Raw genomic sequence first — 13,738 nt, 5'->3', positions numbered from 1 at the left:
TTATGGTATGTGAAGAAAGAAAGAAAGAGAACAATATAGGGGATGTATTTCCCTTCAGAGATGAAGATGGTAGGGATATGGGAGTTCCAATATAGCTTGGCATTGGGGGGGATGTACAATCCTAGCCTGAGGTGAAACCTGAGGAAAATACTGCTTCCCTAAGGAACTAAAAGATTTGTCCTCTAGGGTGTAAATACAGTTCCATTATTTCCATATTACACACAGTATCTATTCCCTGGGGAGGAGACTTAGCAAGTTTAAAACCTGCTTATAGCCTAGTGCATTATATTACTAAACCAACATTAGATCATCTAGGTTTTTGCTAAAGGATGTCCATTTCTTCTCTGAGGGAGCTCACAGATAAAAACACATGTTATCTGTAGCTCCGAATGATTTCTATGGTATACTGGATATTAAGGCTGCCCTACTCCTCTTAGAATCAAAGGAGCCAAACCTCAAAATTTGAAATTGCTCTTTGAGGAACTCAGGAGTAAAAAAAGAGGGATCTGGAAGCTCAGAGGTTTTCTGACTTAAAGAGGGTGTGTTCCTGAGTTTCATTTATACATGTCCTCCTTATTTTGAGATGGACATCCAGGGGTTAAGAAATGCTGCTTTTACCCCCATATTGTTGAGTCCTGACATGCAAGTGGATCAGGTGGAAAATCTGTGTGAAGGGAGAGCAAGGAGTGTTCAGAGACACAGGGCCTCAGGATTCCCATATATCAGTGTGTAGGTTCCCTCTCCAGGGAGGCAGCTCTCAGTTCTCTCAAAATGCTTTTATTCTGTGACTTGGTACAGCTACTGGACATCTCCCAGACACAGGTCCCTTCATTTTGAACTAAAAAACAATGTTCATGGTTCCCACACCAACAGTGTCTAATCTGCGTGAGAGGCAGCTCCTGGTTTCCAGGACCTTTTCCTCAAGTTTCACTGCTGAGGGGAGGGCCCAGGTGAGTGAAGTGATGGTGAGATGAGAGAGAGGGATTCTGTCCTGGTCCATCTTCCTTCCCTTTTATCCCTTGGTTTTCCAGCTGTCGTGTTTAATTATGGCTGCACTTTCCTCATACTAAGGTGAAAGTTGTTAGGTTTCTTTCCTATAATTAGCTTTAAGGATCCCACTAAGGGGAAATCTGTGTCACTTGGTATCGGGTGAAGGCAGATTCTCTGGGTCTAAGACATCCCCACTGTGGACCCCACTCACATGGGAGGACATGTGCTGGGAAGATCTGGGTTGCCCTCTAAAGTAAGACTTTTCTTTTTGTCCCTACAGATCCCCCATAGCATAATGTCTCCTGGAAATGGCTCTTTAGTGACTCAGTTCATACTTGTGGGATTAACAGACCATCCACGTCTCCAACTCCCTCTGTTCTTCCTGTTTCTAGGAATGTATATGGTCACTGTGCTGGGAAACTTGACCTTGATAACTCTAATTGGGCTGAATTCCCACCTTCACACCCCCATGTACTTTTTCCTCTTCAACTTATCCTTTGTAGACCTCTGTTATTCTTCTGTTTTTACACCCAAAATGCTGATCAACTTTGTATCAAAGAAGAATATTATTTCGTACCAGGGGTGCATGGCCCAGTTCTACTTCTTTTGTTTTTTTATCATTTCTGAGTGCTATGTGCTGATATCAATGGCCTATGATCGCTATGTGGCCATATGTAACCCACTCCTGTATAACATTGCCATGTCCCCTAATGTGTGCTCCAATCTTCTGTTTGGTTCATACTTGATGGCATTTTCTGGTGCTATGGCCCACACTGGATGCATGCTGAGACTGACCTTCTGTGATGCCAACATCATCAACCATTATTTCTGTGACATCCTCCCTGTTCTCCAGCTCTCCTGCACTAGCACCTATGTGAATAAGCTTGTGTTGTTCATTGTGGCTGGCATCAACATCATTGTGCCCAGTTTCACCATCTTCATCTCTTATGGTTTCATTGTCTCCAGCATCCTCCACATCAATTCCACTGAGGGCAGATCCAAAGCCTTCAGCATCTGCAGTTCCCACATAATGGCTGTTTCTCTGTTCTTTGGATCAGGTTCATTTGCATACCTTCAGCCATATTCAGCCAGGTCTAGGAATGAGGGAAAAATCTCTTCTGTCTTTTACAACAATGTGGTTCCCATGATGAACCCCTTAATCTACAGTTTGAGGAATAAAGATGTTCAACTTGCCCTGAGAAAAACTCTGAATAGGAGAATATTTTTATCATAAATAGGATCACCTGTGCAGGTGTGTTCAGGACAAGGAGGTTTAGTGTGTTTAATTACAATATATTTGGTGGTGGTTTTCTTAACATGTTTCATTATTACCATGGTGAAGCAATTTGAGCCTTCACTCAGTAATTTATTTCCACTTTTGTTAAAGAAGCTCTTCTTTTCTTCATCATGTATACATTCTTCTCCTTCTCACCTCTTTTCCTTTTTGAGAATAGCAATTAGGAAGGAATTTATTATATCTATATTTGCATTGTCAGTTTAATCTTTCTTTTTTGATCTCTCATGGAATATAATGAATGGTTCTGCTCTGATTGTGTGACATTTTTGTTGTTGAATTGGTTGGGGATCCTCGTGCCAGTTGTCTTGGGTCATTGGCAGCATGAAGCAAACAACATGCCTCCACTCCCTCTTTCTGTGTTCCACCGAAAAAGGGTATTTCCCCTTCAAATGCTAATGGGCCATAGAGGTAGCAGGTTCCAGAAAGAATATCAGTAATAAATCTCATTTGCAGGTATAATACTGTGAAATGTTGCTGCTTTCCAAAAAGTTTTTAATATTTACACCTAAACAAATGCATAACAGATGGCCAATATATATTTATTTCTGGGATAGGAAAGTTAAACCATGATGATTTATTTAAAGTTAGATGATTTATTTAAAGTCAGAGCTATTTGACGAAAAACGCTGAGTAAATTCTAGATGCCAGATTTCAAGACTATTGCTCTTTCTTGTATGGTTTGCTTCTATTTTTTTAATTATTTTATTCCAGTAGACACGAAATATGAGTAAATGTTTCTATTTTGAAATTGACTGTATTTTTTTCCAGGAGGCTACAGGGATTTCTCTGATGGGTTTTGCTCTTTTTGTGTATGAAAACAGTTTGATGATTCCTTTTGTGGGAAAGAGGAGGTTTTTACGGTTAGTGGAGGTTAAGAGGTGATTGGCTCAAAGATCAAACTGACTTCTGCAAAATAAACCAAATGAATTTGGAGTGTTTGCTGACACTTTTAGGTTAGAGAATACTGGATGGAAGAGAAAGGAGGCCAGCAGTGTGTCCACCAGGCTGGGATCCAAAAGCTGCAGGGTCAATAATGAGAGGTCCTTGTGGGGGCTGGTCAGTATGGATTTAGAAACAGCATTTCACCCTGACTTTGTGATCAGTGTACAAGTATATTATCATTATCCTACAATGTCCATAAAGCGGTGAGAAAAGTTACACTTTGCAGTGACTACGTCACTAGTAGTTTCAGCTAATGAAGGAGGAAGAGGTCTGGTCATATTTTTGGGGCATCAAGTAGAAAGAGAATAGAAACTTCAGGAGATAAATGGTGAGTGGTAAACAAAACCAGTGTTAAAATTAAACATAAAGTGATGGGAAAATGAAATGCCATACCTCCTCCTGCCCTCTTCACTATGGAGAAACCCAGAAAAGATCACAGAATCTCCCTGCATAGTTTGACCATTTAGGTTACATGATGAAGAAAGGTAAAGCCAACAGGGCTGGCAGAACATGGAACCATGAACTCATGCCTGTTTTGTTGGCTTCCATGTGATACCACATATGGTGTCCTTATAAGCAGAGGAAATTTGGATTCATGCAGAAGAATCCAGAAGTCAATCAAGAGACAAACCAAATGAAGCCAGAAAACAAGGTAGAGAATCACGTGTCAGAGGTAGACATATAAGTTAAGGAACCCCAGATGGGCACCATGCCACCATCAGAACGCTTCAGACTCCCAGAGGGTGCATGGCCTGTTGAGACCTTGATCTTGGATTTCTAGCTTCCAAACCATGAAACAAAATTCTTGTTGTATAAGCCCATCCATCATGTGGTATTTGTAATAGCAGCCCTGGCAGACCAGGACATGGTCTATCAAGTAACAATTCAAGTGATTTTTAAGGTATCTATAATAATTAGTATTTTACCATTTTTTCTGATGTCCATTCATCATTAAAGGTTGTGATTTTTATTCTTGATTGTTGGCATGTTTGTTTTCTAGATGTCACCATTGCTAATTCCTTCTCTTTGGGTTTGAATTCTCATTCCTGGACCTCATTGTCAACCTCTTTGGTTTTCATTTAAGTTCACTTAAGTTCAATGTATATAAAAAGTTCACCTATCGCTAGTGTTTTAAATATTTTCCTTGTGGTACGTTTTGTAAAACTATGTCCTAGTTGCTAAAAATGTGCATATATAAGTAAATACATAAGTAACTGTGCTATTTGGGATCCTTTGTAGACATTGCAGAGGCACAATGCTGTATTCCTCATCTGAACAAATATGGTGAGTTCTCTATCCCCTGGGTAGAGATAACACTACAGCCCACTCCCCTCAACTCATGAGTGCCTAGGAATATAGTATAACCTCTCTTCTTATCAATACTGGTATTTCCAGTGGAAATCGATGGAATTCCTTTGTTGTAAACTGTGCATGCAGCTTAAAGTAGAATCAAATCCTCAGATCTTGTCCTGTTCTTTTGTTCTGTTTTCCTTAACCCCACTCCTTTTGTTATTCTGACTATTCTTGTTCCCTTTGGTGAATGACCAAATTGTACCACATGCCACCTACTGCTGAGAGCCTCCAACCTCCCAGTGCACTGAGTACTGCAGACATCATTTATTACTCCACATCTTATTGCCAAAATAGCATTAACAGAGGCTAATTAGAGGAGGAATATTGTGTATCTCAGGATAAATAACAGAGTATTTTATAATAAAGGCAGAAGGTGGTTTACATTATAAAAATTGCATTCATTACTATATAAATGGCATCAAATATCTTGCAAAAGAGCTTATATTTCTTTTTGTGAATTTTGTTATTCACAGAGAATAATACTGCATATTAAGTCAGAGGAGACTTTTTAGCCGTTTCTATTATCAATGAGGTTCATCATAAAAAGTAGTATATATTAATGATAAACTATGTTACTAGAAACATTTCTGAACTTAAACTCTATCTCAGTAAAACAATAGACATCTTTTTGGTAAAGGCTATAGTTCCTTATTTCTCCAATGCTTCTCCTGCTTTATATTTTTAGAATATCAGCCTTTCTCAGTAGAGAAGAAATAGTTTCTGAATTGGAATTTCTTGCTTCAGTAACAATTATAAAATATTTATCATCACAAATAATATTAGTAAAATATAATAAAATAAATACAATAATAAATGTAATTTTAGAGTGCAATGTTTTTGTGGTCTCTAATATGTTACCAAAATAATACCATTTTTAGTTTTTATTTTAATTTGTTTTTATTTTTAACTTTTTCTTTACAAGTTGTTTTTGCAAAAATAATGTACACAGTCTTTATACTCTTCCACCACTTCATGTTATAACTACAATAGCATTATCAAAATCAGAAATTTAATGTTTAATATTCATTCTTATTCAAATATGAACAATTAGTTCCAATTATGTCTTTATTTTTTTAAATCCTTGAGAAAATCCAGGCTCACACTTTGCATTTAATTATTACATCTTTTTAATTTTCTCCAGTTTTGGACAGTTCAGCATAATTATTTTGCATATTATTCATTCCACAGTTTCTTGACATAGCTTTATTTTAGAGAAGTTGTGGGTTTACAGAACAATCATGCAAAGAATACAGAATTTCCATATACCACCCTATAATAATAGGGTACCTTGCATAGGTGTGGAATATTTGTTACAGTTGATGACAGCATATTTTATATTTGTACTGTTAACTGTAGTCCATGTTTTAAGTTTGGGTTCACTGTGTAGTGCAGTTCCATGATTTTATTTTTAAAATTTTTTTCCTCTTACCATTTATATACTCTAACATAACCCCTTTTAAGTGCCTGTTTCTCTTTATCCTTTGCTCCCGAATTTTAGCATCCAATGATGATACTGGCCTGAGAGAAATCTTAGTGAAATATTTGTCAAAGGATATTTTTATTATCATTTCTTCTACATACATTCTACCACATTTTGTTTACCCGTTCATCAGTTGTTGGACTCTTTGGTTACTTCCATCTTTTGGAAATTGTGAATAATGATACTAAGAACATCGGTGTGAAAATGTCTGTCCTTTTCTCTGTTTGGGTCTTCTGGATTTATACCTAGTAGTGGGATTGCCAGATTACATGGCAATTGTTTACTTAGCTTCCTGAGGAACTACCGAATTGTCTTCCACAGCAGCTGCACCATTTTACTTTTCCACCAGCAATGAATAAGGGTTTATATTTCTCAACATCTTCTCCAAGGGCTGTAGTTTCCCTGATTGTTTGTTTTTTTTTAATAGTGGCCATTCTAGTAGGTGTAAATGATATATCATTGTGATTTTTATTCACATTTCCCTAATAGTGATGTTGAAGCATCTTTTCATGTGCTTGTTAGTAATTTGCATTCCTCTTTGGAAGAAGGTCTAGTCTTTTGCCATTTTAAAAATTGGGTTATTTGTCTTTTTTATTATTGAATTGTAGAATTTCTTTATTTATTCTGGATGTCAAACCCTTATCACTTATGTGGAGTCAAAATATTTTCTCCCATTGAGTAGGTTGTCAGTTCAGTTTCTTTAAAAATTCCTTTGAAGCTCAAAAGTATTTACTTTTGAAGAGATTCCATTTTCTATTTTTTCTTTTGTTGTTGTATTTTGGGTATATATTCTAAGAAACCATTGCTTACCACAAGATTTTGAAGATGCTTCTCTACATTTTCATTGGGACTTATGGTCCTGGTTCTTATATGTAGGCCTTTGATCCATTTTTTATAATTTTTGTATGAGGTGTAAGATGGGATTCTGTGCTGTTTTGAAGCTATGTACCCCAGAAAAGGCCATGTTCTTTTAATACATTCCTGTTGGTGGTACCTTTTGGTTAGATTATTTCAACTGAGATGACCCACCCACTCCTTTTACTGGAGTCCTTTCTGAAAGGTAAAGGATGGAAAAAGCAGAGAGAGTTTAGAGAGAAACACCTAGAAATCTTGGAGGGAAAAGCCCTGGATATGCTAAGAGAGGACCCACAGAAGCTCAAAGAGGAGGTCACTGGAATCAGAAGCTGAAAGCAATGAGACCCAGAAGTAAAGGAGCAGCAGGTACCAGCCGTGTGCCTTGCCATCTGATAGAGGGAACCCAGACACCAGCAGCCTGTCTTCATAGTCCAGGTGTCATCTAGTTGATGCCTTAACTGGGACATTTTCATGGCCTTAGAACTGTAAATTTTAAGTTAATAAATCCCCTTTCTAAAAGCCAATCCACTTCTGGTATATTGTTTTCTGGCAGCTTTAGCAAACTGGAACAGAGTCCTCTTTCTTTTTCATATGGATATCCTCTTGCCCCTGCAACATTTGTTGACATGTCTATTCTGTCCAGTTGAGTGGACTTGGTAGCATTGTCAAATATCAGATGTTCCTCCCACTCCCAGACATTTGAGATCTCATGTCTGCTTTCTGTTGCTATAGTTTTCCCTTTTCCTAAATGTCATGTAAGTGGATTCATACAGAATATAGTTATTTACTCTGACTTCTTTCTCTTACCATAATGAATATGAGATTCATCTATATTGTTACATGTATCAGTAATTCATTCCTCTTTATTGTTGTATGTTTCATTTTACAGATGTACTATAGTTGATCCTTTATCCAGTACAAGAATAAACAAGCCAATATAAAAATAAGTACACAGTTTCTGTGTGAACTTAAATACTCATTTACTTTGGTAAATACCTTGGATTGGATCTTTATAAGAAACTGCCAGTTTTCCAGACTAGTCATATCATATTTCATTCCCACCAATAATGTATGAGGATGCCAGTTGCCCCACATTCTTACCAGCACTAGGCATAGTCAGTTTTATTTTTTATAATTTTGCTCATTCTAATAGATTTGTAACAGCATCTCATCAAGGTTTCAGTTTGCATTTCCCTAATGAATAATGATGTTGAGCAGCTCTTCATGTTTTGTTTTGTTTTTTTTTCCCATCCACATATCTTTGTTGGTAAAGTGATCAAAATTTTGCTCATTTAATTTTTAGGTTGCTAATTTTTTTATTCTTTAGTTTGAGTTTTTTATATTTTACAAATTCAAGTTCTTTATCAGATACGATTAGCCCATATAATCTACCATTCTGTGGCTTATCTTTTCTCTCATTTAATGTAGTCTTTCACAGAGGAAAGCATTTTCATTTCACTAGCATCCCATTTAAGCATTTAAATTGTGTTTTTGGTGTATTGGGTTTTTAATGTTCTATCTTAAGAATCTATGCCTAATGGTATGTCACAGAGCTTACCTCTTTTGATCTCTTTTAAAAACCTTAATGATTTTTTTTCCATTGAGTCATATGATTCATTTTTGCTAAAGGTGTTACACATGGATGGAGGTTCTTCTTCTTGCCTCTCTCTCTTTCCTTCTCCTCCTCCTCCTTATTTTCATTCTTCTGCTCTACCTCCTTCACTTTCTTCTTTTTGTTCTAATTCTTCTTTCACATGATTATCTTTTTGTTCAACATCGATGTTTGAAAAGCATAGCTATTCTCCACTGAATTGACTTTACACTTTTGTCTACATCAATTCTCCCTATATGTGCAGGTCCATTAGTGACTTAATACTCTGTCCTATCAGACCATCTGTTCTTTTGCCATTAGGATATTCAGCTAGAAATTTCCAGTAGGTGATTAGAAATAAAGACAGTAGCAGGATGGCAAAGTATTAAAATTAATTTGGAGATATCCCAGAAGAGACAACAACTTAAATCATTTCTTGCAATCCTTGAGAAATTTCTAATATTAAAGGAATATTTTGACTGAACCCATGTGGAAACACTCCTGTGGATATGGGATGAAAGAAGGACATAAAACAAGGCAAAAGACAGAATTCCCTTCAGAGATGAAGATAGTAGAGACATGGGAGTTCCAATTTAGTTTTGCACTCTGGGATGTGCAGTCTCTAGAATGCAGTGAAAAAAGAGTAAATTATTGAGTCCTTAAAGACTAATGAAAATTAGTGTTTTAGTTTGTAATTACAATCCTCTTTTTTCTCTATTACTCATAGAATATGATACCTGGAGGAGAGACTGAACAAGTTTTATAAACTCTTTATAACAAAGTTCATTTTATCGCTGAACCAAATCTAAATCTGCCTCTTTATTAAACAATGTTTTGGTTTTCTCTGCTGCTTGTGGGAACGCAATGTAAAAATCAGATCGGACTGAGTTCCAGGTCATATTGGAAATTGTCTGGTCAGCATCCTCTTAGAGTCAAAGAAATTAAAATATCAGGGTTCAAAATTGCCCTTCAATGTTGCTGAGGTAAATAATAGTGATCAGGAAGCTGGGGGATTTTCTAGCTAAAGAGGGTGAGTTCCTCAATTCCATTCATACTGTGTCCTCCCTATTGAGATGGAAATCAAGAGAGTAAGAAATGCTGCTTTTTCTTCATATTGTGTAGTCCTGACACACAAGAGAATCAGATGGAAGAATCTGTTTGAGGGGGCAGCAGAGAATGTTCAGAGACACAGGGCCTCAGGGTTCCCATATCTCAGTGTGCAGGTTCCCTCTCCAGGGAGGCAACTCTCATATCTCTCTATATATAGCTTTTTTCATGTGACTTGGGGCAGCTACTGGACTTCTCCTAGACACAGGTCCCTTAGTTTTGAACTAGAAACAATATTCATGGTTCCCACACCAACAGTGCCTAATCTGCATGAGAGGCAGCTCCAGATTGCCAGGGCCTCTTCCTCCAGTTTTACTGCTGAGGGGAGGTTTCCTGTGAAAGAAGAGATGGTGAGATGAGAGAGAAGGATTCTGTCCTGGTCCATCTTCCTTCTCTCTTCTCCCTTGATTTTTCCAGTTGTCATGTTTTTATATGGCAGCACTGGCCTTTAGTCTGTTGGGTAAGTGTTAGGTGTTCTTTATTATATATAGACTTAAGAACTATAATACTGGAAAATCTGTGTGTCTTGGTATTACTTGAGAAGGCAGATTCCATGGGTCCAGTTTGAGCTAATCTCAGACATTCCCAGTCTAGAACCTACTCGTGTGTGGTGATTTTGCATGAAGATCTATGTTGCCCTATAATGCAAACCATTTCTCTTGTCCCCACAGATCGCTCCTGGAAATTGCTCTTTTTTGGCTGAATTCATTCTGGTATGTTTAAAACCATTCAGATCCTCAAACCTCTCTTTATCTTTCTGTTTCTAGCACCATATATTATTGTGCAGGGAAACTTTGGCTTGATAACTCTAATTGGGCTGAATTCCCACTCTACATCCTCATGTACTTTTTCCTCTTTAACTTGTTTTCCCTAGACCTCTGTTATTCTTCTGTTTTTACACCCAAAATGCAGATCAACTTCTCATCAAAGAAGAAGATTATCTCTTATCAAGGGTGCATGGCCTTGCTTTACTTCTGTTTTTTTTGCCATCTCTGAGCGCTATGTGCTGACGTCAATGGCCTATGATTGCTATGTGGCCATCTGTAATTCACTCCTGTATAACATTGCTTTGTTTTCTAAAGTGTGCTCTAATCTTATGTTTCGTTCATACTTGGTGGCATTTTCTGGTGCTATAGCCCACACTGGATGCATGCTGAGACTGACCATCTGTGACACTCACACCATCAATTATTGTTTCTGTGATGTCATCCCTCTGCTGCAGCTCTCCTGCATGAGCAACTGCGTAAATGAGCTGGTGGTGTTCTTTGAGGGGGAAGTCAATGTCATCGTGCCCAGACTCACCATCTTTACCTCTTATTGTTTCATTCTCTTTAGCATCCTCCATATCTTTTCCACTGAGCGCAGGTCCAAAGCCTTCAGGACCTGCAGTTCCCACATAATGGCTGTTTCTCTATTTTTTGGGTCAGCTGCATCTGTGTAACTACAGCCATCTTCTTACATGTCTATGAATGTGGCAAAAACCTCTTCTGTCCTTAACTCTGTGGATCCCTTGATAAGCCAGTTAATCTACAGCTTGAGGTACAAAGGTGTTAAACTTGCCATGACAAAGACCATGAGTAGGAAAAATTTTTACTTAGAAATGGGATCTCCTGTCCAAATAGTTTAAGGACAAAGAGGTTCAGTGTGTTTATTTACAATATATTTGTTAGCTGCTTTCTTATCCTGCTTCTTCATTATCATTTTGAAGGAAATTTGAGCTTTCTTTCAATAATTTATCTCCATTCATTTTGGAGTAGGTGTTCTTTTCTTCCTCACATTTGTCCAATTTCTTCTCACTTTTTTTCATGTCTGAGAATAATCTTAAGGAAGGAATTCATTATATCTACTTTTCTGTTGTCAGTGTGAACTTTCTTCTTTTTTCTCCTGGAATAAGTTGGACAGTTCTGCAGTGATTGGATAAAGAAACACTAGGGTGACTGCTGTCATGTGACAGTTGGAATGTGCCATTGGAAGCACATATGAAACAATATGTCACCACTTGCAGCTTTCCTCCCTCCAGTAAGCAGAAGAACGTCTCCTTCAAATGCCAGCGTTTCAAGAGAATGAAGATTTCATAAAGACAATCAAGGATAACCCCCTTTGCAGTTGTCAATGTGATGTACTAGGCTTGTTTTGAAAAGTGTTTTTATTTTACTTACACCCCCAAAATACCCATAATAGTTGGCCAGTGTATGATTGTTGCTATATGGAAGAAGAAAACCCAGAGATATTAATCATTAAATTAAAGTCACCCAGCTTCTCAAGGAAATAACGTAGGGTAAACTTGAGGGTCCTGAATTCAAGTCTTTTGTTCTTTGTGGTATGCATTGTGCTATTCTATTTAATTATTTTCATTTCAGTAGCCATGAAATATAATATGTTTCTGTTTTGAAATTTTATCATACTTTGTACCCGGAGGGATGTATGAATTTCTCTCAGTTATTTGTTATTTTCATGTTTGAAAACAATTTGATAGTTCCTCTTTTTGGAAAGAGGTGGTTTATAGGGTTAGTATAGTTTAGAGATGATTCTCTTAAATAGAAAACCAAGTTTTTCTGCATAAGAAAATAAAATGTATTCAGAGTGTTTTCTGGTGCTTGTATTTAGGAGAACATGTGCATAGAAGAGAAAAGAGACCAGTGATACGTCATTAGGCCAGGAGCAAAGAGACACATGGTCACTTATGAGAGGTCCTTAGGAGGGAATGGTCATGAAGCATTCAGAAACCGTGTTTCACCCTGATTTTGTGTCTGTTGTCATAGTTTGATGTCATTATCCTCCACTGTCTATAAAGCTCAAAGAAAACTTATACTTCACAATGACATATATGTTAGTAGTTTTTTTGGGAATGAAAGAGGAAGATCTCTGGTCATATTTTGGGCAGGGGATCAGCTAGAAAAGTACAGAAACTTCATGAGATAAAATAGTGAATGGTGAAAACAACCAGAATTAGAATTTAGGATGTAGAGGGATGGGAAAATGAAATCTCCTGCCCACTCCTACCCTTGCCTTATTGGAGCTCCCACAATCTTTATGGAGATCACAGGATTATTGTTAAAGAATTCTTACAGTCACAGGGCTAGAGGACCTGGCCACAAGTAAATCATGCCTGCTCTAGTTGGCATGCATATATTATCCCATATGAATTATGAGCTATAAAACCTAAAATGCAGATGGGAGAGACATTATTATTTTAAGGAAACATTTTTGAATAAAATTGTGGCCATGTCTTTTCTAGGATAGGGTGGTGGATTATTTCTCTTTTAAGAATACAGGTAAGAGATGAATACTCTAAAAATCCTTACTCTGGTCTGTTGGGGATTGAATCTTGTCCTCCTTAAGATATATGCAAGTCTTAGTCCATGTTCCTGTGGGAGCGAGCCCATTTGTACATAGAGCCTTGCAAGATGTTATTGTTAGTTAAAGTATGGTCTCCTTTGTGAGTGGGATCTTCAAAAACACTATTTAGATGAGGCCAAATTGAATCAGGGTGGCCTCAGTCCACATGACTGGTGTCCTTATAAGCAGAGGAAGTTGGATACAATCAGTAAAGGAGGTCAGAAGTTAGTGCAAGGTAGAAGGTAGAAGAAGCCAGATAGTAAACATGATCACCATGTCACAGAGACACAGGTACAAGTTTAGGAAACCCAACATTGCCAGCAAGAGAAAAGCACAGTGCTACAGACTCCAGGACAAAACATGACTTGTGGAGATCTTGATTTTGAACTTCCAGCATGCAAAACCATGATACAATAAATTATTGTTTGATAAGACAACCCATTACATAGTTTTTGTTATAGCAGCCCTGGCAAATCAACACATTGTCTAGCAATTAATGCTTTCAACCTTTTCTAAGATAACTTTTAATTACTATTTTACCATTTTCTCATTTCCACTAAATATTTAGATAATGTGAATTTTATCCTTGGTGATTTTCTTTTGGTTTTCTAGATGTTTACATTGGTAATTACTGCCCAATTGGCTTTAAATGACCACTCATATCCCACTCCCTGACCCTAATACCAACCTGTTTGATTTTCAATTAAGTTCTATTTTTAGAAAATGATTTACCTAGACTACAGCCCTCTTTTTGTTTCATTTTGTATTCTTTTTTTTCCCTATT

General features: G+C 37.3%; 1 protein-coding gene across 1 annotated transcript; it reads left to right on the top strand.

Annotated features, from left to right (window-relative positions):
* The first annotated feature begins 1,270 nt into the window (after positions 1–1,270).
* On the top strand, positions 1,271–2,224 carry LOC119536189 (olfactory receptor 8B3-like). The gene has a single exon (XM_037838892.1). The coding sequence runs from the start codon at positions 1,286–1,288 to the stop codon at positions 2,222–2,224; it is 939 nt and encodes a 312-aa protein (XP_037694820.1). The 5' UTR covers positions 1,271–1,285.
* The last annotated feature ends 11,514 nt before the right edge of the window (positions 2,225–13,738 follow it).

The sequence above is a fragment of the Choloepus didactylus genome, chromosome 6 (assembly GCF_015220235.1).
Source record: "Choloepus didactylus isolate mChoDid1 chromosome 6, mChoDid1.pri, whole genome shotgun sequence".
NCBI lineage: Eukaryota > Metazoa > Chordata > Mammalia > Pilosa > Megalonychidae > Choloepus > Choloepus didactylus.
The sequence above is the reverse complement of the archived record's forward strand: the minus strand, read 5'-3'. Positions and strand labels throughout refer to the sequence as shown.

Coding starts and splice junctions, on each gene's coding strand:
- LOC119536189 (XM_037838892.1), top strand. CDS start 1,286: ATGTCTCCTGGAAATGGCTCTTTAGTGACTCAGTTCATACTTGTGGGA.